This window comes from Lolium rigidum, chromosome 3, assembly GCF_022539505.1.
Source record: "Lolium rigidum isolate FL_2022 chromosome 3, APGP_CSIRO_Lrig_0.1, whole genome shotgun sequence".
Lineage (NCBI taxonomy): Eukaryota > Viridiplantae > Streptophyta > Magnoliopsida > Poales > Poaceae > Lolium > Lolium rigidum.
Window position 1 is genome coordinate 362,679,433 of NC_061510.1, and position 22,816 is coordinate 362,702,248.

A 22,816-nucleotide genomic window follows, 5' to 3' on the forward strand; every position below is an offset into this window, starting at 1 on the left:
CTGGTCTGGCGACTCCGACTTTTGTGCTACCAAGGACAAGGACGACCGCCAACAAGGTCCACTTCACTTGCCATCTTAATCTTTCCAACATACCCTCCCATTTCTGCACAAGGGCTACTTTGTTTCAATTCGATTTTGGTGTGCGAGTTTAAGTGTTGAGCAATGAGAGGGGAACACACCGCAATTTATTATTGAAGTGTAGCCACTAATATTCTCATTAAAAATTGTTTAGAGAATTCTCACATTGGTTAACTAGCTAGATTCTCTAAGTGAATATTATTCATGTCGCCTTATTCCGCCCAACTGTTCATTGCGTGCTCTCTTGTGCGAGTAAATGCCCTTGCACCCTTGCTATTGTGAGTGCCACCAATACAATTTTGGGTATGGTATGAGTGATGTGCCGGGCCATAGAGATCTGCTACTACTTATTCCGGAAGTTCTCTACCAACTTTAGTTTCTTAGAAAAGGAGAAAAAGATAGATCCCAACTTTAGTTTATCTCTATATTTTATTATTATATATTATGCAATAATATGATTTATGTTTGTTATTTTTTACGAGGAAAACAAATTCAATATGTTAATGTGTGCTATTTGTGCAACAAGTGCGGACAACTTCAAGACAAGCCGTAGTTTCACCATCGGCAATGACAACACAGCGAGTTGATGTGGGAGAGAAAGATATCTGGAGCACCTATGCATGCATTTCGTCGGCGGGTTGCGACCACAGTGGCTCACTTGCTGTCGTCAGACAGTGACCAACGTTGCCACCACGTCTCTCCTGCCCCCTACTCTGGGATTCCCTGGACTAATAGTCGTGGGGCGTGCGAGCACCTAATGTCCTGACCTAGCTCACGACCCAAGGCCATGGTTGCTGCTTTGTTTCTACGTTGAGCTGGTTCTGCCATAGAGAGGTGAATCTTCAGTTCTAGGTCTATTTCATGTGTGCTAGTTTCTTGTATTATCTGTTTTTCTATTATGTTCATTACAAGATCCAGTCCATCATCCGTGACTTCTGCAATAAATTTAGCATGTTAATGTGTGCTAATTTTACATGTATAACCAACTCCCAAGACAAGCTGCGGGTTAACCACCAATAAGAGCAACACCATGAAATACTCCTCTAGAAGTTGCAGGTTCATGGCCTCTGCTAGCAGCGGCGGTACACACGGTTGTGGGGTTTTCCTCCTAGTTCAGACCCTGGAGGCACTAGATGTTCACAATCCTCGTGCTCTGTTGGAAAGTGAGGTGGATGTTGTGGAGGATGATGTGAGGAGATGTTGGAGGAGGCCGTTGTTCCAGAGCATGTCGAGGTGCAACTGGCCTCTGTGAGCACCCTGAAGGACGCCGACATCTTCACGGTTGTCATGCTGGGTTAGCTTGCTGCTTCACTCACCCGTCTCCAAAGGTGCACTTTTACCCTTTTGGTCTGTAAAAAATACATCAACACCTTCTTGTGCCGCATTACTTGAACTCCTGTAAAATAATATCGAGGAATGAAATGGAACTCGAGGTGTTGCTCTAGTTAGGATTTCACCCATCTGTTGGGGCTGCACAATTGAAGAAGCGCTAGAACCTACAATGATGCATCTTTGGAGATCTTCTGGATTAATGAGAAAGCTATTTTGACTATTAATTGATGTCTTTACTTTCTTTGTTACTTACTTACTTCATCACTTTGTTGCAAAACCATACAATATTCTTCTAACTTATCTCTCTTTATGATAAGGGTTTCTAGCTTCTAGCTTGGTCATATGGTCAGGATGCTTGTTTCTAGCTTGGTTAATCAACATTCTCTAGTTGTTGGATGGATGCCGGTTGACATGGGGGCTAGCTTTGATCCATGTTATTTTATCTTCACCTCAGCAGCTACAGAGCTTGACCATAGGAAATTGTTTTTATTGTCTACCTATGTGATGTTTTATTTCCTTGTGACAAACTCCAGATGTAGTTCCATGTAGTGAGTAGCATGAGGTAGATATAAATTGAGGCCCTAAACTTGGAGCATAAGAAGCTTTGCTCTTTTTTTTCCAACTACATGCATGTGTCTTGGACTTTGGCCAAGTCGACTTGATGTTATCTTATTTAATGTTGAAGGATATATGTTTTTTCGTATTTCTTTGTGCATGAATACGAATGGAATGGATTTGTTTGGTACAGAAATTTGAATGCTTTTCTTACTTAAAATAAAGATATGCCTGATGGGTTGTGATGTTTCCAGGCACCCTTTGAATCTCATTGGTGCTTAAGGTTATGATCCTGGCATTTTGATGTTCAGCTAGAGTAAATCCAACGAGATGTTATGTCAAGAACCTCAGGGAATCTTTCGAGGAGCTGGCTGACTGGTGTGTGGTGGAAGAAGGCCCTGGACAATGAGAGCTTCGGGTCGGTGATGATCAGAAACTGGCTCCATAACACACATCATATGTGGTCGTACGGGTATGGAGAAGATCCTCTTGAACTCGAGCCTACAGGCGTACATGCTGGTCCTCAAGATCAACCCGATCATGAAGGAGCTCCACGACAAGGTCTCCCATGACTACAATGAGGTAAATGTACAGTTTCTAGATACCCATCCAAAATATCTTGCTGATGTGCATGCTATAGCAACCCAAGTGATAGCCATAATTGATGAATCTGACCGGATCAGAAACCTGTTATGACGACGAAGCTGAAGGTTGTCATTGGTGTCATGGTTGATTTAATTTTGTTGCAACCTGTAGCTGAAAAATTCATCTTGTGTTGGTAGATCACTTAGGCAAGATTCATGTGATGTAGGAATTTTTTTGCACTATTTTATCTTAGATTTCTTGGTCTGTTGTTTTGCACCTGATGGTTGCAGCGCTGGAGCTTCTTCATCATGTTGACTATATGTGTTGACCAAGTGCGGTAGTAGTATCGGACTTGATTCATATTTGGCTGATGCTAGCGGCGTCCTGAACAATTAGTATTAATACTGCTTACATCTATCTTCTTCTCGTTTGGCTTAGCTATAGTTCTGGAAACACATATGCCAGTGAATATATTTGGGAACTCATGGCAGTTTTGCCTCAATGTGTATAAAGAATGAAAATCCATTTGTTTAGTGAGTACTTGTGTGTTTTAGTCTGACAAGAAGAATTTGTAAAGCTACAGAAAGACTTGCATCTTTTTGGCAAAGCAATTAATCAACTGGCTTGACACCCCAGCTCTATGTCTGTTTTCTGTCTAGCAATTTGCAAATCTTGATTTTTTTCTCGAAATGGGGTACCACTGCCTCTGCATCAATTGATGGATACGGCTCTTTATTAAATTAAGTCACACCAAAAAAGTAGTAGCATTACACAATTATTACAGCTCATGGATCACTTAGAGTCTCAACATGGATAGGTCACCTAAAAAAAGCTAGAAGAAAAAAGCGATGGAGCATCATGATGTGAGCCTTTTCTTAGACCGCCAACCGCACTGGCTGTAGAAATCCCGTGCGACCGTCGCCAAACGGTTGAACCCAATATCCCCGACGTTCCTCCACCGGCTGCAGGAAGGACCACATATGGATCCAATGAGTGACCAAAGGGATAACCTGCATAAAAGATGAAATACTATGTTAGATGCATTGTGCATGTCAAATACCTCACGTGTGTTCATGCATGTCGATGTTCCCACGTGTGTTCTTGCTTAGGGATTCGGCTGTGCATTTCTTATAGTTTCTTTGCTTTTCCTTCCATGGAGCGTATGTTTAGAAATTCCCTCCCTTTTCTGAATATTCAGAGCACTGCAACCTAACAAGCTTTCTCCTTGAGCCCCTGCACTGGTCTTCATCTTACATGTCCGTACCAATTCACTTGCATACATAGCATGCTTTTCCCAGCTACCAGAAAATTATACTAACAATTTCGCTATATCTTTGTTGTTTGCAGATTCTTTTGAATCCCGTTGTTTCTCAGTTTGTTGTGGAACCGCCTTAATCTCTTGAGCTTGTTCCGGATGCTCAGTTAATTGAAGAAGTGAATTATATTCTTTATCTGTGTTTGGGGCAAATATATCAGTTGCAGTGTCATGGAAACGGGACTAGCAGAGATAACGGAAGAGGTACTAGCACTTGAGCATGCTTGCATGCATACGGGCAAGCAACTAGCAGTAGTCCTAGATAGGTGATTGATCTGAGTTAATTAGCACAACTCCTTTTGTTAAAAAAAGTTAAATTATTAAACCTAAGTGTAAAGAATATTTACAATACAAACACAAGGGTTGTTTCATCAGTGGCTTAATAGTATCAGCCTTTTGATAAATTATAGAAGTATTGCAGTAGCACTAGCTTCTTTACTTGCACGCAGATTTAGCAGCTCTATTTAGAATTGTAACTGGGTAACCTTGTGTTTGGCTTCGAGAATTACATTAAGGATCACCCGCTAGGATTTTTTTAGAAATGAATTTACAAGCATTTTTACCTGCATTTTACCCAAGTTGAATATGCAAAGCAGCACATTATGGTGATCCCATTTTGAAGATTAAGAACCCACTATCCCTGATCTTGCATCGCAATGCCCATAGTATTTTAATAAATAGGATTTTCCTAATTATGGTTGGATCCTAGGAGCTCATTTTTGTAGATTGAGACATAAGGTGTTTTTTTTACTTGGTTCAGATAGGTTTCAGTGTAACTATTTCCTTGCCCAATTATTTAGAATCATGTACTTATTCGTAGCAGTTAGTTTTTATGCCTAACCTCTCCAAGTTAAGGATTGAGGCTATCCAGCTTATACTTTTTCGTATACTGATATGTGCAATTAATTTATTGGACATTAATTCTAGCTTTTAGTTGAAGCATTTGTTTTTTTTCCTATTTGATCAAAAGGATGCGTATTTGTTTTTCATCTTTCTTGGTACAACAGGATAACATTATTATCAGTGCAGATTCGGTCTATCTTTAGTACTCCCTTTGTCCATAAATAAGTGTGTTAGATTTGCTAAAAGGCTGAACCTTTCTTGTAATTGTTTTGACAGACACTCTAAAGTCTAAGTGATGACATGGCCATGCACTAGTTCTAACAATGTTCTCATAGTCATCGCATGTTCTATGTTGTAAGGAATTCTCCTCCGAGAATTGAGGATCTTGTTGCCTATTTTCAGTCGAACAGTATGGAGGTTGATTCTCTAAAGTGTAAGTGATGACATGACCATGCACTAGTTCTAACAATGTTCTCATAGTCATCGCATTTACCTAACTTGTCAAATTATATGTGTTCAGGTTCTATGTTGTAAGGAATTCTCCTCCGAGAATTGAGGATCTTGTTGCCTATTGTCAGTCGAACAGTATGGAGGTTGATTCTTACGGTTGTCAAAATGCTAGGTTGAGCCTCTGGTTCTTTTGCGTTAAAGGCAACACTGTACTCCCTGCGCTGCTGCTGCTGACGTGCACCCGGTCCAAAAGTCGGCATCTTCCCCGAGTTGCAGCTCCAGCCTGCTGCCAAGCACCACTCGAGGGGCCTCTACAAGGTCGGTGAGGACAAATCCATCACTGAAGCCAAGGGCGGCATGGTCTGCCTCCTCCACACCAACGAAGACGACGATGCATAGGTATATACACACACATGCCCAAGATCGTATCTATTGCCCATGTTTTCTGTTCAATATTTTGATGTTTGCGACAGATATATGTCATGATTCAGTCACCCTTTCTCATACTTTTTTTTTATTTCTCAGAGCCCACTGTTAGCATTCTTTAGTGAATGCTTGCATAGCCCTGTGCATGTAGCTAGTGAAAAAAATACTTTCATGTAGCTCTGACATTTTAACCAATAATTAAGTTTGATGAAACATGTGTCGTGTTGTAATTTTCTTGATTGCTTAGAACAAGAACCAATATATGCTCATGTTGTGTGTTAGAAGAATATGTTGTTTGGTTTGCCTAATACGACTTTTATTGTGGTTGGAGATTTTCCTCAAGCTTTTTTTCTATCAATCTGATAAGAAGAGAGTTGTGCTCGTGCTCCTGTCTTGGTAGGATTTGGGCGTTGCAGCTCTAGGTCGAGTACATATGTTTTGCCATCATCACATGTTTTGTTCAAGTGTATTTTTTTGCTGGGTTATGAGTAAATGAATGCTTGAAGAGTAGATGTGTGTTTATCCACTTGTATATACTCCCTTCGATTCATATTACTTGATGCTAATATAGATGTATCTAGACACATTTTATTTGTAGATACATCCATTTTAGCATCAAGTAATATGGATCGGAGGGAGTAACACGAAAAGTCTTAGGCTCTTATGCATATTTCCAATCTCCAAGTTGTTTCCTGTTTATGCTACCAATAATATCCAAGACGTTTATTTTTTGTTCCAGCTCTTAGCATGTTTTAAATAATTTCTTAAATATCATGGAGAATAATAACTACATGTACATATTTCCTCAGACGCTGATGTAGCTGAAACCTTCAGTGTCGTCTCTGCCTATGCATGTATTTTTGTACCCATTTTTCAAGGTACTAGTGAGAATGGGGTCGAGTTCTGCAGTTAGTCTAGCCTGGAGCATATATGCAAATTGTGCAATGCTTTTTTCTATGCCCACTAGTTTTGAGCAATGCCATCCTATCTAATGACATCTAACAACAACATTTTCATTGCTTCAACTTCTCTTTTATATTTTGGGATTGCTGGAATGTAATTGTCTTCCATAGGTCTCAAGTTTTGCTTCTAGTGCTCTCTGTGTGGTCTTTTAATCCGTGCTTGTCTGAATAAGGAGATAATGGAGTCATGCCATTAATTTTCACTTGGCAATAAACTTTCAGAGAATTCTTAGTATTATAATTGCAACAACACGTTAGTCTTAATAACAACATAACAACTCCACTCTTTCTTTCTCTACAATAGCCTAATGAAACACCAACACTACCATTTCACACAACAACACTAAATAGCCATATGAACACTACAACACTACTACTCCTTCGCTGCGTAGCTCTCTTTTTTCTATAAGGACTTTACTTTGTGCAAGTAGCCCAGACGTGATTATTAGAGAGATTGGTAGCCTCCCTTATTGCTCCTGGAGTTCCTTATTCAACTGCGGGATATCATATCCTATCCTCCCTCCTACTTTCATTTCCTCTCTCATAGTTCTAGTACTTTTCCTCGTAGTTCTGGTACCTTTCGAAGCAACCTGCTGACCCATAATTCTGGTACTTTTCTAGCACATCCAATTTCTTCAGGTTTAGAAAGCCCAATTACTGTTGTAGCTTATCTTTGGGTTTATCATCATCTTGTATGTTGTGCTTCTGAGCTTTATCCCTTGCAGATTATGTTGATTCTTTTTTCCATATGATGTTCAGGAAAAATTGTTATTTGACTCATGTCGTCCTTTTTATTATTGTGGTAGTTCTACTGTATCTTTTTTGTGTGTTGGTGGGTAATATTTTCTTATGCTGTGTTGGTGGAGTTGAACCTTCGTGGTCTGGTGTCGTGCATGTGATGAACGAAACAACCGACTTTGTTCAACTGATGGTGCGGTTGGTTAAAAAAGGTGCTTGGACTTTGATCAACTGAACTTGGACGAACATGCTTTCTTGTGTGTATTTCTTCAACTAGTCTTGCAGTTGGTTTAAAAAGGTACTAGTAGTAAGCATGGTGTCAAGTGCTTGAAGCATATACGTAGAGTGTGCAACTTCTTGCTTCCCAATGTTTTCTAGCTACTGGATAGCACGAGTTATTAAGGTCATATACCTCAGAGCTCCATTTTATTTTATATTCAACTGGGCACTTACATAGGTTAGTCCTGGAGCATCTTCAACTGATTTGTGCACTATTTCATCTTATTTTACCACAGCTAGACCAATTGTCTTGCCTCGTCGAACTAGTGGAGTAGCATCATAGTTAAGAAGTTGTACATCAGGTCTTTCGATCATGGACACATGTACATTTGACATTCTAGACCTTGTGAGGCTTTTGATCCATTTCTCTTAACATGATGTGCACACACACAGGAGGAGGGCCTGAAGCAGATGACAAGGCTAGTGGCTTACGTCGGCGCTCATGGAGAAGAACCTAGACCCTAAGTGATTTGTGTCCAACATCTACGGGTTGTTGCCGAAGAGCCTGGGCCTAGGTGGCCGTTGGTGAGGAAGAGGAGCTGTAGTGCCGATCTTCCTGCTCATTAGCTCTTCTTAGCACTATGATGTTTAATCTAGGTGGTTGCTTGAAATATGTTGTTTATCCTTGTGAGAGCGCTTTTTTTTTCATGTTGCTTGTTCTATGTACTCATGGTTTCCACGTTGATGTGTGGTAATCAAATCAATACGGGTGGTATAGACAGCATGTGTAAACTTAATTATTCTTTTTTGTTGAAACCTATCATGCACGTATGTATAATGAAGTCAATGAGATAACATTTATGTCTTATTTGGTTCAAACAAACAATTCTATAGCTGTATAGTTTGAAGCTTAAAATTCAGCATGGAAGCATAATAGATTCGTTCCTGAAGAAAACAAAAGTGAACTTTGATTGATAGTGTGAGGGCGTTGGAAAGTTTGAAGCAAAACAAAGGAAGAGAAACATATTCAGTCGCTTCTCTAGGAATCAAAGGGACGTAAAAAGTCGTCTAGAGTCGTAACCCTTGAAACACAAATCTATCAACTATGCTTTGTAAAAAAACAAATGAATAGATTTAGTCACATCTGTAGGATCAAAAGAGACGTAAAAATTCCATACTTGTACCTCTAGAAATACAGATCAATCAATTGGCTCCGGGATCCAAGCAGATAGCTCACGCTATTAGTTGGGGAGGGAAACACAAAAATCGATGGAGGCAGTTATTATGATGCGGATGACCCATAGGATCCCACAAAACACTAACCACGTCTCACAAAGTGCTTTGATTGATGACAAGTCAGCAATCCGTGTGCTTTGTGCATCTCTGCCGTCCATCCTTTTGGTTCATCTGTTTCATTCCCGTTTCAAACTTCAAAGCCAACTACTCTCTATCTTCCCACGAACCTAGCTCTTGCTCTCTACAAATACATGCCCTTGGTCATAGACCGCGTGCGGGTTGCGCGTGTGACTTAGACTTTGACTTTGTCGAGGAGAGGAGAGGAGATGGCCACGCTGCCAGCAAGTAGAGCGGCCGTCCATTGGAGAGATGGAGATGGTGACGGCCATGTCCGTTGGCGTGCGGATGTACTTGGCGAGGCGAGTGTGGCCGGCCCTCCGTCTATCCTTGCTGTATCAGGTAATCAATGGATCCTAGCTCTTTCTATTTTCGTTTTGTACTTTGGCTCCGTGAGTTGATTCTCCATGGGGATGGATGGTGAAGACTCCTAGATTTGTTTGTTTTGTTTTTTTGAGTGATTCTTGTGCATACGCAATTAGGAATAGAAGTTGGGGTTTCGTCTTCTTATTAAGTGGGCGGCACTGCAAGAAAATATTAAGCCGGCGGCAGCAGCGCTTGACGAGAAAATTCGGCCGGATGGAGCCGGGACTAGCTTCTCCGGCCTTTGCGGCTTTACCCTGTTTTTTCCGTCGATTTGGTTCGAGTTTTTGACCCGAGAGTGATGTTGCTGCGTCGAGGCTGGCCAGGTTCACCGTCCCGTCGCCGTCGCCGTACACCACCTTGACGGGCCCCGCGTCGAACCCCTCCTCCCCGAACACGAGGCTCTCCACCGTGTCGACGCCGGTGCCCACCAGGCACGAGACCGGCACGCCAGGCTCCGGCAGGACCTCGCCGAGCGGCCGCGTCCGCGCCCGGTATGGCTCCACCCCCTCCGCGAACCCGATGTCCTGCAGGAACTGCGTGACGTTCTTGGCGGAGTAGGTCCGGTTGTGCCGCTCCGAGACGACGAGCGTGGTGTTGCCGAACACCCTGGGCGCGGGCAGCATGCACACAATTAGGCAAGTGAAGAATAGCAGATAATCTGAATGTAGCAGCCTTAGGGCACATATGATTGGTTGCCATGTTTTGCCAAATTGTGTGCCGAATGTGTGACATAACTTGCCGTAAGTGTGACAAGATTTGGCAGGAAATTCAATCTAGAGCTCAGGGTAGTGTGCTATGAAAGTGGCGTTAGCAACAAGTTTGCGATAAAATGAACACTCGCCTGAGAAAGTGAAGCCTGGCTAGCTCATGTGTGGCGAATAACCAACACCACATTAGTTAACCCAGTGACCTAACAACATACATAAATCCAGGAGCCCAAGACATATGAAACACGTCTGGGGCCTCGTCACCTGACCAGAATGGCATGTGGACTATATTCTTACGTAGCTCCAGAGAAAAAGTATCACGAATCGTAACTGCTACTATGTCAGTGCATCCTGACCTAAATATTATGCAATGGCTAATCATGGATTATTACTTCCTTGTTTTAAAATGCCTTGTATACAAATATGTCTGTGACTAAGAGAAAAAGAATAAAGTCGCAAGACTGCTTAAATCCGGACTAGTGTTTAAGTTAATGAAAAATAAAACGGACAAATATAAGTTCACCACTTTCTTCTTCCGTTGTCGTACGGCGCGCCGAAGAGGGTGTGCCCCTCCTCGTACCCGGCCGTCTCCAGCGTGCTCGCCAGGGTGTCCATGTACCCCGTCAGGAGCCTGCACGTCAACTAGCCGTGTCACGTCATTGCCAATTTGCCACTGCAACATCTGCACATTACCAAGAACAGAGCACGTACTTGATGGTTGGGTCGAGGTAGCGGAGGGTGGAGGTGGAGCCGAATTCGGAGACCCTGGTCTGGACGCCGGGCGCGTTGCGGTAGTCGTCGGCGTCGCGGTCGTAGTAGAGCATCATCCGCTCGGCGAAGCAGCGGGTGAGGGGCGCGAGCAGGACGGACGGGTCGAACCACAGGCGGAACCACCCGCCGCGCCCGCGCACCGGCGGCCACAGCCGGCACGTCAGGGTCGACGGCCTGTAGTCGTCCGTGAGCCGCGCCTCCAGCTGGTTGCCGCCGGAGCCCGGGATGAGTATCACCGGGTGCAGCAGCTGCCCGCCGCCCGCCGACGAGGCGCAGCACGAGCTCAGCGACAGCATGACCACGACCGCGGACAGCAGCACGACCGCACGTAGCGGATTTGTTGTCTCCATGGCTAGTGCTTCCATATGCATGATTAACCTTTGTTTTTCATGATTGTCTCTTTGTTTGTTTTGGGATTTGTTGGTCGCTCGCTCGCTCTTTGTGTGGTGATCCTTGTGTTGAACTTTCCGGACAAGTGATGCTGTCTGGATCACTTGGAGCCGCTCAAAATGGCATACATGCACACAACTCGTACGGTGGAAGTGGTAGTTACGTCGTCCTTCCAGCAGTGGTTACTCTCAGCTGCGCTGTGTGATTCGCGTGTAAACCAACCATGCTTAATTACGACCCCGGTAACGTAGCGTTCTCAGGTAGCCCCTGCCTGTGATTAAGCGGGGACGGCGACCAGGCATCCAGAGCATATGCTGCTACGTACCTGAGAATACGCGCCTTGCCGCCGTGCTGTCGCCGGCCGGGCTCTGCTCTTTTCTCGCCGGACACGATCCTGTCCTGCCTGCGTTATTGAGCGGATGTTGCTACGCCGCTACGCCACGGCGAGTCCGTGGCTTGCGCCTCGCCGCGATGGAATCAAGTTAATCAATGCAGGATTGGTCAGATCTCTCGCCCATTGTAACTTGCCGGAACATTAACAAGTTACAATGGGTGAGAATGAGGAGCCCCCTCAAAGCAATCGGAAGCAATTGCGTCATAATCACGTGGCAGTCGTGAGACTTCAGGTTTTGGAACTTTTTCTCCGCCATGTTTATTATTCCCTTTATATTGGACGAGAATCCTGACGGGACCTTCATACTGCTCAGGCATTCAAAAAAGATGACCTTCTCTTCTTTGGTCATAGCGTAGCTGGCACGACCTTGAAACCGTTCCGGATGCCGGTCATCAGGGTCTTTCAAACTTTGCTGGTCCTGACGTGCTTCCTTTGTATCATTTGACTTCCCATACACGCCCGTGCATCACGTCGATTGCAGAGCGGACTTCTAGGACTTTCCAATATTCTAGCTCCCAGAATATAGATTTCTTCTTCCACATGGCTACGTGCCCGTCAGCTCCCTTCGGAACTGATTGTCCGCCAGGACCCTTTCCAAAGATGACTTTCAAATCCTTGACCATATCAAATACCTCAGCACCAGTAGTGTTCCGCAGGCTTCGGCCGGTGATCTGCCTTGCCGTTGTAATGCTTGCCTTTCTTTCTTACTCGGATGACCTTTCGGAAGAAATCGACGATGCCCAAGGTACACGTTCTTCTTACAATTTGGCAAATGTACACTTTCAGCCTCATGTAAGCAGTGCGTGCATGCATTGTATCCCTTATTTGACAGTCCCGAAAGGTTACTAAGAGCAGGCCAATCGTTGATGGTTACGAAAAGCAACGCTCGTAGGTCAAATTCCTCTTTTTTGTGCTCATCCCACACACGGACACCAGGTCTGCCCCACAGCTGTAAAAGCTCATCAACTAATGGCCTTAGGTACACATCTTTCTTTGTCATAAGGTATCTAATTGCAGCATGATCAGTATGAATTGTAACTTTTGAATCAACAATATAAGATCTAAATTTATCACAAGCAAAGACTACAGCCAACAATTCTTTTTCAGTAGTAGCATAATTTCTTTGAGCAGCATCAAGAGTCTTGCTAGCATAATGAATAACATTTAATTTTTTATCTACTCGCTGTCCAAGAACAGCGCCTACAGCAAAATCACTAGCATCGCACATAATTTCAAAAGGTAAATTCCAATCAGGAGGTTCAACTATAGGAGCAGTTGTTAAGGCTTTCTTTAGAGTTTCAAAAGCTTCCTTACAATCATCATAAAAAACAAAAGGTACATCTTTTTGAAGAAGATTAGTAAGAGGCTTTGAAATCTTGGAGAAATCTTTAATAAATCTCCTATAAAACCCAACATGACCAAGAACACTACGAATACCTTTAACATCCCTCGGATAGGGCATCTTCTCAATAGCTTCAACTTTAGCTCTATCAACTTCAATACCTCTCTCAGAAATTTTATGTCCCAATACAATTCCTTCATTAACCATAAAGTGGCATTTCTCCCAATTAAGAACAAGGTTAGTTTCTTCACATCTCTGCAAAACTTTATCAAGATTTCGCAAGCAACTATCAAATGAATTCCCATAGACAGAAAAATCATCCATGAATACTTCCACAATACTCTCACAAAAGCCATGAAAAATAGCAGACATGCATCTTTGAAAAGTAGCAGGAGCATTACATAAACCAAAAGGCATACGCCTATAAGCATAAGTTCCATAGGGACAAGTAAAAGTGGTTTTCTCTTGATCTTTAGCTTTAACAAGCAATTTGTGAAAACCCGAATAACCATCAAGAAAACAAAAATGAGTATTTTTAGATAACCTTTCTAGCATTTGATCAATAAATGGTAAAGGGTAATGATCTTTCTTAGTAACTTTATTAACTTTTCGATAATCAATGCACATTCTATACCCTACAACTACTCTTTGAGGTATGAGCTCATCATTATCATTAGGCACAACAGTCATTCCTCCTTTCTTAGGAACACAATGCACAGGACTAACCCATCTACTATCAGCAATAGGATATATAATACCAGCTTCAAGAAGTCGTAATACCTCATTTCTTACCACATCCTTCATCTTAGGAATTAGACGACGCTGAGGTTCAACAACAGAGCTTCGCATCATCTTCCATATTAATGGCGTGTTGGCAAATAGAGGGAGAAATCCCCTTCAAGTCATCAAGAGTATAGCCAATAGCACTTCGGTGTTTCTTCAATATTTGCAATAATCTTTCTTCTTCAAACTCTGTAAGCTTAGAACTAATAATAACAGGATATATCTTCTTATCATCAATATGAGCATATTTAAGATTATCAGGTAAATGCTTTAAATCAAAAACAGGATCTTCCTTTGGTGGCGGTGTTGTACCCAAGTCTTCCACCGGTAAATCATGCTTGAGAATAGGTTGGCGAAGAAAAATCTCCTCAAGCTCCTCTCTTTCTTTCCTAAAAATTTCACTCTCGCTATCCTCCAAATGTTGCTCGCAAAGGATTATTAGGAACAAGAACAGTAGATGCACACTCGCTCCATTTTAAAATCATTACTAGGCAAATCAGCTTTATAAGGAGTTTTAGTAAATTTAGAGAAGTTAAACTCATAAGATTCACCAGCAAATTTGGTCAAAATTTTCTCTTTCTTGCAATCTATAATAGCTCCACAGGTATTTAGAAAAGGTCTACCAAAAATGATAGGACAATAATCACTAGCAACAGAACCAAGTACCAAAAAGTCAGCAGGATATTTAATCTTACCACATAGAACTTCCACATCTCGAACAATACCAATTGGTGAAATAGTTTCTCTATTAGCCAGCTGAATAACCACATCAATTTCTTCAAGTTCACAAGAATCAATTTCGTGCATAATCTCCGTGTAAAGCTCATAAGGTATAGCACTAACACTTGCACCAATATCACATAAACCATAATAGCAATGATCACCAATTTTAACAGATAGCATAGGAACACTAGCTTGTTTGGGTTTATTAGGATGTGAAACAATATTAGAAGCATCTTCACAGAAAATAATATGACCATCCTCTACATTTTCAGTCACAAGATCTTTAACTATGGCAATAGCAGGTTCAATTTTTATTTGTTCCTCAGGTTCCCTAGGTTTCTTTTCACTTTTATGAACCGCACTATTTATAACAGAGTACTCTTTCATTTTAGCAGGAAAAGGAGTTTTTTCAATATAAGCTTCAGGAATAACGCGATCAGCAGTTTCAACTACAACACACTTATTAATAGATGAATCAATTTTATCTTTATACGGTTCATGATACTTATCAAAATTCTTCTTAGGCAATTCATAATGAGAGGCAAAAGCTTTATAAAGGTTTGCAGCAACTTGAGAATCAAGACCATATGTAGCACTAATATTACGAAATATATCAGTATCCATAAAAGCTTCAATGCATTTATAATCATAAATTATACCTGACTCTCTATCTTTGTCGTTCTCCCATCCTTCAGTATTTTCTTGGATCCGATCAAGAAGGTCCCTTTTAAACTCTTCTTTGTTGCGTGTAAATGATCCAGAACAAAAAGTATCCAGCAAGGTCTTGTCTTGAAAAGAAAGTCTTGCATAGAAATTATCAATAATAATATTACCAGGAAGCTCATGAATGGGGCATTTGAGCATTAAAGACTTCAATCTCCCCCAAGCTTGGGCAATACTCTCTCCATCATGAGGCCAGAAATTATATATGCGGTTCCGATCTTTGTGAATTTCACTTGGAGGATAAAATTTGGAATAGAATAAAGGCACAATGTCCTCCCAATCAAGAGAATCACCATTCTTCAGCAATTTATACCAATGCGCCGCTTTACCAGACAGACGATATAGAGAATAGTTTCTTCCTAACTTCATTCATAGCAATACCTGCACATTTGAATAACCCGCATAATTCATGCAAAAACAGTAAATGATCACCAGGATGGACAGTTCCATCCACTTCATAGCGGTTATCCATAACATGTTCACTAATTTTCGTAGGTATTTTATATGGTATTACTTCCTCACCTGGCGCCTCATCCACTACCGTTGCAGTAGTAGTAGATTTCCCAAATAGAAATTGAAGAGAAGATCTCTCCATAATGACTTATAGCAGCAGGCAGAAATAAAATCAGCACAAACAAGTAAAGGTTTTCCTTACCAATTCCACTTACCAATAGCGCTTCACTCCCCGGCAACGGCGCCGTGAAAATAGTCTTGATGACCCACAAGTATAGGGGGTGTATCGTAGTATCTTCGATAAGTAAGAATGTCGATCCCAACGAGGAGCAGAAGGTGTTGACAAGCAGTTTCGATGAAGGTTTCACCGTAAATGCTCACAGACAAGTATTCAGGGGGTTTTGATGTAACAGATGAAATAAGTACGAGTAAGTAAAATGCGAGAGGAATAATTGCAGCGAGTGGCCCAATCCTTTTTAGCACAAAGGACAAGCCGGTTTGTTTACTTATAATGACCAAACGTTCTCGAGGACACACGGGATTTTAGTCTAGTGCTTTCGCTACATACAGCTGATTAATCTTCATTGTTTTGATAAGTGTTGTGTGGGTGAACCTGTGCTAATGTACCGCCCTTCCTAGGACTAATACATACTTGTGATTATACCCCTTGCAAGCATCCGCAACTACAAGAAAGTAATTAAGATAAATCTAACCACAGCCTTAAACTCTGAGATCCTGCGATCCCTCCCCGCATCGATATACCAACGGGGTTTAGGTTTCGTCACTCCGGCAACCCCGCAATTGGCAAACGAGTACAAGATGCATTCCCCTAGGCCCATAAATGGTGAAGTGTCGTGTAGTCGACGTTCACACGACACCACTAGAAGAATAACACCACAACTTAAATATCATAACATTGAATATTACTCAACCATAGTTCACTACTAACATTTAGACTTCACCCATGTCCTCAAGAACTAAACGAACTACTCACGAGACATCATATGGAACATGATCAGAGGTGATATGATGATGAATAACAATCTGAACATAAACTTGGTTCAATGGTTTCACTCAATAGCATCAACAACAAGTATGAATAGATACCGGGAGAGTTTCCCTATCAAACAATCAAGATCAAACCCAAATTGCTACGGCGGTGACGAGGTGCTGCGGAGGAGATGGCGGTGATGATGGTGGAGATGATGATGATGGTGATGGAGATGATGTCCAGCTTGATGGCGGTGACGATGGCGTCGATTTCCCCTCCGGGAGGGAATTTCCCCGGCGGATTCCTGCCCGCCGGAGAGCTCTTTTCTCTCCGGTGTTCTCCGCCCCGCGAGGCGGCCGTAACCCTTCGTGAGGATTCCTCTCTCGGCTTAGGTCTTCGGGACGAAGGGTTTCGCGAAGAAAAGGAGGCGAAAGGGGTCGTGGGCCCCCGGACCACATGGCGGCGCGGCCAGGGCATGGGCCGCGCCGCCCTAGGGTGTGGGCCCACCCCGGGTCCTCCCGGCCCCTCCTTCCGGCTCCCTTCGTCATCCGGAAAAATAGGATTTTTGGTAAAACTCCCTTCCACAGCTTGATCTTCCGAAATATTGCATTCCGACGGTGCTTTTTCCAGCAGAATCTCGGCTCCGGTGCTTGATCTCCAAATAATCATGAAACATGCAAAATAGATGAAATAACATAAGTATTGTGTCCCAATATGAAATATATCAATGAATAACAACAAATTATGATATAAAATAGTGATGCAATTTGGACGTATCATCCAGCGGTGGAGATGGCGGTGATGATGGTGGAGATGATGATGATGGTGATGGAGATGATGTCCAGCTCGATGGCGGTGACGATGGCGTCGATTTCCCCCTCCGGGAGGGAATTTCCCCGGCGGATTCCTGCCCGCCGGAGAGCTCTTTTCTCTCTGGTGTTCTCCGCCCCGCGCGGCTGTAACCCTTCGTGAGGATTCCTCTGTGGCTTAGGTCTTCGGGACGAAGGGTTTCGCGAAGAAAAGGAGGCGAAAGAGGCTGAGGGGGCCCCACACCACATGGTGGCGCGGCCAGGCCATGGGCCGCGCCGCCCTATGGTGTGGGCCCACCTTGGGTCCAACTGGCTCCCCCTTCTGGCTTCCTTCGTCATCTGGAAAAATAGGATTTTTGGTAAAACTTCCTTCCACAGTTGATCTTCCGAAATATTGCATCCTGACGGTGCTTTTTCCAGCAGAATCCCGGCTCCGGTGCTCGATCTCCAAATAATCATGAAACATGCAAAATAGATGAAATAACATAAGTATTGTGTCCCAATATGAAATATATCAATGAATAACAGCAAATTATGATATAAAATAGTGATGCAAATTGGACGTATCAATAACCTGAAGGTGGACTTTTTAGGCATAGATGCATGCTGGGTAGCGGTCTATGTACTTTGTCGTAATGCCCAATTAAATCTCACTATATTTATCATGACATGTATGTGCATTGTTATGCCCTCTCTATTTGTCAATTGCCCGACTGTAATTTGTTCACCCAACATGCTTTTATCTTATGGGAGAGACACCTCTAGTGAACTGTGGACCCCGGTTCTATTCTTTACATCGCATACAATCTACTGCAATACTTGTTTTACTGTTTTCTGCAAACAATCATCTTCCACACAATACGGTTAATCTTTTGTTACAGCAAGCCGGTGAGATTGACAACCTCACTGTTTCGTTGGGGCAAAGTACTTTGATTGTGTTGTGCAGGTTCCACGTTGGCGCCGGAATCTCTGGTGTTGCGCCGCACTACATCCCGCCGCCATCAACCTTCAACGTGCTTCTTGGCTCCTCCTGGTTCGATAAACCTTGATTTCTTTCTGAGGGAAAACTTGCTGCTGTGCGCATCATACCTTCCTCTTGGGGTTCCCAACGAACGTGTGAGTTACACGCCATCACTATGAAAAGACCACTATCAACACGACGATTGCCTGGAGCATCTAGAAGCGGGGAAACGCCCTCACCTTCAATGGGGTCGTGAAGAACATCTCTTTGGTCGCGTGGTGCTGCATTGAAGACATTAGACTTTGGTCTTTTCGCTGCAACACTTCCTCCTCAACCTTCCTTCTTAATTTTTGGTGTAACGACTATGATCAACTCTGAGATCTTGTGCACCTACTACTCCCCTCCGCCCTCTCAAAATCTGTAATGATCCCTTGTAAAAAAAACCGAGTCGGGTCAAGAAAAAATTACAGTGTTGTCTGCCGAAAATTGCATGTTCTAGGTAGTGTAAAACTAGTCTAGTAGCCTGTAAGTTGGTGGATACATAACTTGTACTACAAAAAAATACCCTTTGTTCTAAAATATAAATTGTATATGTTTAGTCAAAAATCAAATCCTACTAAGTTTACAAATATTTACAAAAAATATATAAAGCATCTACAATATTAAATAGACATACGGATAAAATATATTTTATGGTGACTCTATCGATCCTCCTTCCGATACGAAAAAATTGTTAGACCCTTAGTACAATGTCACTTTGTGAAATACTCTCTCTGTTCCCAGATATAAGCTATATAGTTTCTAGCACGGAAATTAGATAGCACACATTAATGGGCGGGATTAACCCTAAGAAATTAACATGAGCTAATAGAGCACTTTGCATAAGATAAAAAAAAGTAATCAAATCAACAGAAATATTGTCCATACAAGTGGTGCAACACAATACACCTTATATTCTACAAAAAGGTCTAAAAAAACTATATGGCTTATATCTAGAAACGGAGGGAGTAATCGTTAATAATTAGAAACTGACAAAAAGCCCATCCAGATGTGGATTGGCCGCTCGCCCGCCTATCTCACATCTCGTCTCTCTTGCTCAATCTTCATGACGTACATGTCGTCGTCGAAGGAACTCCAGGCCATCCAGATCATCTAGCAGGTCCAAGTCATCCCCTCCCGTTTCCACCACCACCTTTAATAACCTCCTTGATTTCGGCCTAGCGCGGTCACCAGATTGGGCACACGCGGGCTAGCAGTCAATGGATCCAACCTCGTTGTCACCGGATAAGGCTATTCGGTCTCCTGCGAGCTGAGATATGATGGTACGGTGTGGTGAAGGGAGGGAAGCGCAACAAATAGGGGAGGTGGCACAGCGAGGGGAAGATAGCACGGTGGGGAGGCGACGTGAGCTCAGCTGAGAGGGGAGCTTCGTGGCCGAGCAGAGAGGGCTCGTGACCTAGTAGGAAACCTGAGCGGAGTGGGGGTGCGCAATGTGTGTGAGATGTTTGGTGTGGTCTGAACTATGGGGTGAGAGAAACAAGAGAACTGTTTTGCAAAAGGTACACTTCCGATACTTTTTTTTAATTGGACGAGTATTAATTTAGTATTCTAGATGTTCATATTTTTCTATATAAACTTGGTCAAACTTTGAAGATGTTGACTTTCGACTAAACTTATATATCTTACATGTTAGAACGGTGGGGGTAGAAGGAAAACTAGTCTACATACTTTAAAAAATAAATTTCCCCCAATTACATGTTCAAAATCATGTTCTCCCTCTGATCATGTCCATAACATGGATGTATCTTAGGTATATTTTGTTCGTACTAGCGACAAGTAATGTGAATTGGAGGGAGTCAAAAAATTATGGTGGGAGGTAAATTTATTTTAGTGTGAACTTTTCGTGTTCAGCTTGTTCTAGTAGACTCAAACAGTCAAACTCAACAAATATGCATGTAAATTTTATACCTTCATGTGTAGTTAACATTTTTATTTTGCGAAACATGTAACAAACGCAGAAATATGTATATACACTCACTTATATGAGTGCAAGCATGCACGCTCTATTCTAATGAGCATCTCTAAGAGACTGAGCTCAAGAAAACTGATAGTTATGTTTTTGTAAGATATTAAAATGTCAAACCTGAGGTATGATCTTGGTGGGCTAAAGATGATGCTGCTTTTCTAACCATCCCACGACAAGTTGGTTGTCGCGTCGATGTTACTCCTTCTGTCCCATGAAGATTGTCTGGGATTTGCTAAAACTTGAATATATATCGATACAGATTGTTTGTGACTTGCCAAAACTTGAATGTATATACAACACTTCTTCCAGCCGTGGCATATCAAATATTTTACATCTATTGAAAACTAACAGAACAATGACACATTTCTGTAGCTAGCAAATAATTAATGGCACAAACCAAATTAGTGTAAATTCCCAAATCTAATCGATAAAAGGTGTTTCATTCCGTAGCTAAGTGGACTGCTGGATCATTGGCTCGTTCTCGTGGCGTTTAGGTTGATGGAATCGACGATCCGGAGGATCTGGTCGAGCGCGCTCTTGTCCTTGAGGATGCCCGAGTGCGACACCTTGGGCAGCTCCACCACCTCGATGACCTGCGCCGGCGAGTCGGACCAGGCCTTGATCGGCCCCACGAGGCTGGCCAGGTTCACCGTCCCGTCGCCGTCGCCGTACACCACCTTGACGGGCCCCGCGTCGAACCCGTCCGCCCCGAACACGAGGCTCTCCACCGTGTCGACGCCGGTGCCCACGAGGCACGTGACCGGCACGCCGGGCTCCGGCAGGACCTCGCCGAGCGGCCGCGTCCGCGCCCGGTACGGCTCCACGCCCTCGGCGAACCCGATGTCCTGCAGGAACTGCGTGACGTTCTTGGCGGAGTAGGTCCGGTTGTGCCGCTCCGAGACGACGAGCGTGGTGTTGCCGAACACCCTGGGCGCGGGCAGCAGCCAGAGGTTGCTCTCGGAGCTGCGCTGCTCGGCGCGGATGAGGGACGCGTCCACGAACGGCACGCCCAGGGTGTTGCCGGACGCGAAGGTGAGCATCACCTGCACGGACCCGCCCCACGGCGCCGAGAGCGTGACCAGGCGCTTCACGTGCGCAGCGCGCCAGGCGGGCGGCGCGCGCGCCAGCAGCTGCAGCGCGTACAGCCCGCCGAGGCTGTGCGCGACGAGGATCGCCGGCCTGCCGCCGTTCGCCGCGCAGGCGGATTCCACGAGCAGCCGGAGGCGGTCCAGGTACGCGCTGCCCACCTGCGACGGGTGCCCCGGCGCGGCCAGGCCGTAGCGGAAGTCGTACGGCGCGCCGAAGAGGGTGTGCCCCTCCTCGTAGCCCGCCGTCTCCAGCGTGCTCGCCAGGGTGTCCATGTACCCCGTCAGTAGCCTGCACGTCAATTTGCCTTACTGTCACGCCATTGTCATTGCAACACCTGCACATTATCATGAACAGATAGAAGGAACATGGTGAATTGGTAGAAAAGTGCGTACTTGAGGGTTGGGTCGAGGTATCGGAGGGTGGAGGTGGATCCGAAGTCGGAGACCCTGGTCTCGACGCCGGGCGCGTTGCGGTAGTCGTCGGCGTCGCGGTCGTAGTAGAGCATCATCCGCTCGGCGAAGCAGCGGGTGAGGGGCGCGAGCAGGACGGACGGGTCGAACCACAGACGGAACCACCCGCCGCGCCCGCGCACCGGCGGCCACACCCGGCACGTCAGGGTCGACGGCCTGTAGTCGTCCGTGAGCCGCGCCTCCAGCTGGTTGCCGCCGGAGCCCGGGATGAGTATCACCGGATGCAGCTGCTGCCCGCCGCCCGACGACGACGAGGCGCAGCACGAGCTCAGTGACAGCATGATCACGACCGCGGATACCAGCACGACCGCACGTAGCGGATTTGTTGTCTCCATGGGTAGTGCTTCCATATGCATGATTAACTCTTGATTTTCTTGATTGTCTCTTTGTTTGTTCTGGGATTTGTTGGTCGCTCCCTCTGAAATCTTTGTGTGGTGATCCTTGTGTTGAACTTTCCGGACAAGTGATGCTGTCTGGATCAACTGGAGCCGCTCAAAACGGCATACAGGCGCACAGCTCGTACGGTGGAAGTGGTAGTTACGTCGTCCTTCCAGCACCATCAGTGGTTACTCTCACTCTCAGCTGCGCTGTGTGATTCGCGTGTAACACTAACCATGCTTAAGTACGACCCCGGTAACGTAGCGTTCTCAGGTAGCCTGCCAGTGATTAAGCGGGGACGGCGACCAGGCATCCACAGCATATGCTGCTACACTGCTACCTATAAGTACACGCCGTGCCGCCGTGCTGTCGCCGGCCGGGCTCTGCTTTTTTCTCGCCGGACACGATCCTGTCCTGCCTGCGTTATTGAGCGGATGTTGCTACGCCGCTACGCCACTGCCAATCCGTGGCTTGCAGCTCGCCGTCATGGAATCAAGTTAATCAATGAAGGATTGGTCAGATCTCTCACCCATTGTAACTTGCGGGAACATTAACAAGTTACAATGAGCGAGAAATGAGGCGTG

The 22,816-nt window shown here is 44.3% G+C and overlaps 2 protein-coding genes and 1 long non-coding RNA gene across 3 annotated transcripts; 1 reads left to right on the forward strand and 2 right to left on the reverse strand.

Annotated features, from left to right (window-relative positions):
- Positions 1–147: 147 nt before the first annotated feature.
- Positions 148–8,285, forward strand: LOC124700438. Its single transcript, XR_007001737.1, has 7 exons — positions 148–912; positions 1,073–1,406; positions 2,220–2,547; positions 3,898–4,069; positions 4,985–5,141; positions 5,229–5,557; positions 7,957–8,285. It is a non-coding gene; the product is annotated as an uncharacterized LOC124700438 (long non-coding RNA).
- A 92-nt stretch (positions 8,286–8,377) lies between these two features.
- On the reverse strand, positions 8,378–11,050 carry LOC124697326 (lecithin-cholesterol acyltransferase-like 1). Its single transcript, XM_047229933.1, has 5 exons — positions 10,641–11,050; positions 10,453–10,560; positions 10,227–10,285; positions 9,512–9,880; positions 8,378–8,397 (listed from the first exon to the last, which is right to left on the reverse strand). The coding sequence occupies exons 1-5, from the start codon at positions 11,048–11,050 to the stop codon at positions 8,378–8,380; spliced, it is 966 nt and encodes a 321-aa protein (XP_047085889.1).
- A 9,514-nt stretch (positions 11,051–20,564) lies between these two features.
- On the reverse strand, positions 20,565–22,393 carry LOC124700439 (lecithin-cholesterol acyltransferase-like 1). Its single transcript, XM_047232569.1, has 2 exons — positions 21,777–22,393; positions 20,565–21,672 (listed from the first exon to the last, which is right to left on the reverse strand). Exons 1-2 carry the CDS (start codon positions 22,208–22,210, stop codon positions 20,763–20,765), a joined length of 1,344 nt encoding a protein of 447 aa, XP_047088525.1. The 5' UTR covers positions 22,211–22,393; the 3' UTR covers positions 20,565–20,762.
- Positions 22,394–22,816: the final 423 nt, after the last annotated feature.

What these genes read in the sequence shown, in the direction of transcription:
- LOC124700439 (XM_047232569.1), bottom strand. Translation starts at nt 22,210, where the DNA reads ATGCATATGGAAGCACTACCCATGGAGACAACAAATCCGCTACGTGCG. An exon ending in TACCTCGACCCAACCCTCAA is followed by an intron (nt 21,673 to 21,776) that starts GTACGCACTTTT and finishes ATTGACGTGCAG; the next exon opens with GCTACTGACGGGGTACATGG.
- LOC124697326 (XM_047229933.1), bottom strand. Translation starts at nt 11,050, where the DNA reads ATGGAGACAACAAATCCGCTACGTGCGGTCGTGCTGCTGTCCGCGGTC. An exon ending in TACCTCGACCCAACCATCAA is followed by an intron (nt 10,561 to 10,640) that starts GTACGTGCTCTG and finishes GTTGACGTGCAG; the next exon opens with GCTCCTGACGGGGTACATGG. An exon ending in CGCAGCAACATCACTCTCGG is followed by an intron (nt 8,398 to 9,511) that starts GTCAAAAACTCG and finishes CAAACTATACAG; the next exon opens with CTATAGAATTGTTTGTTTGA.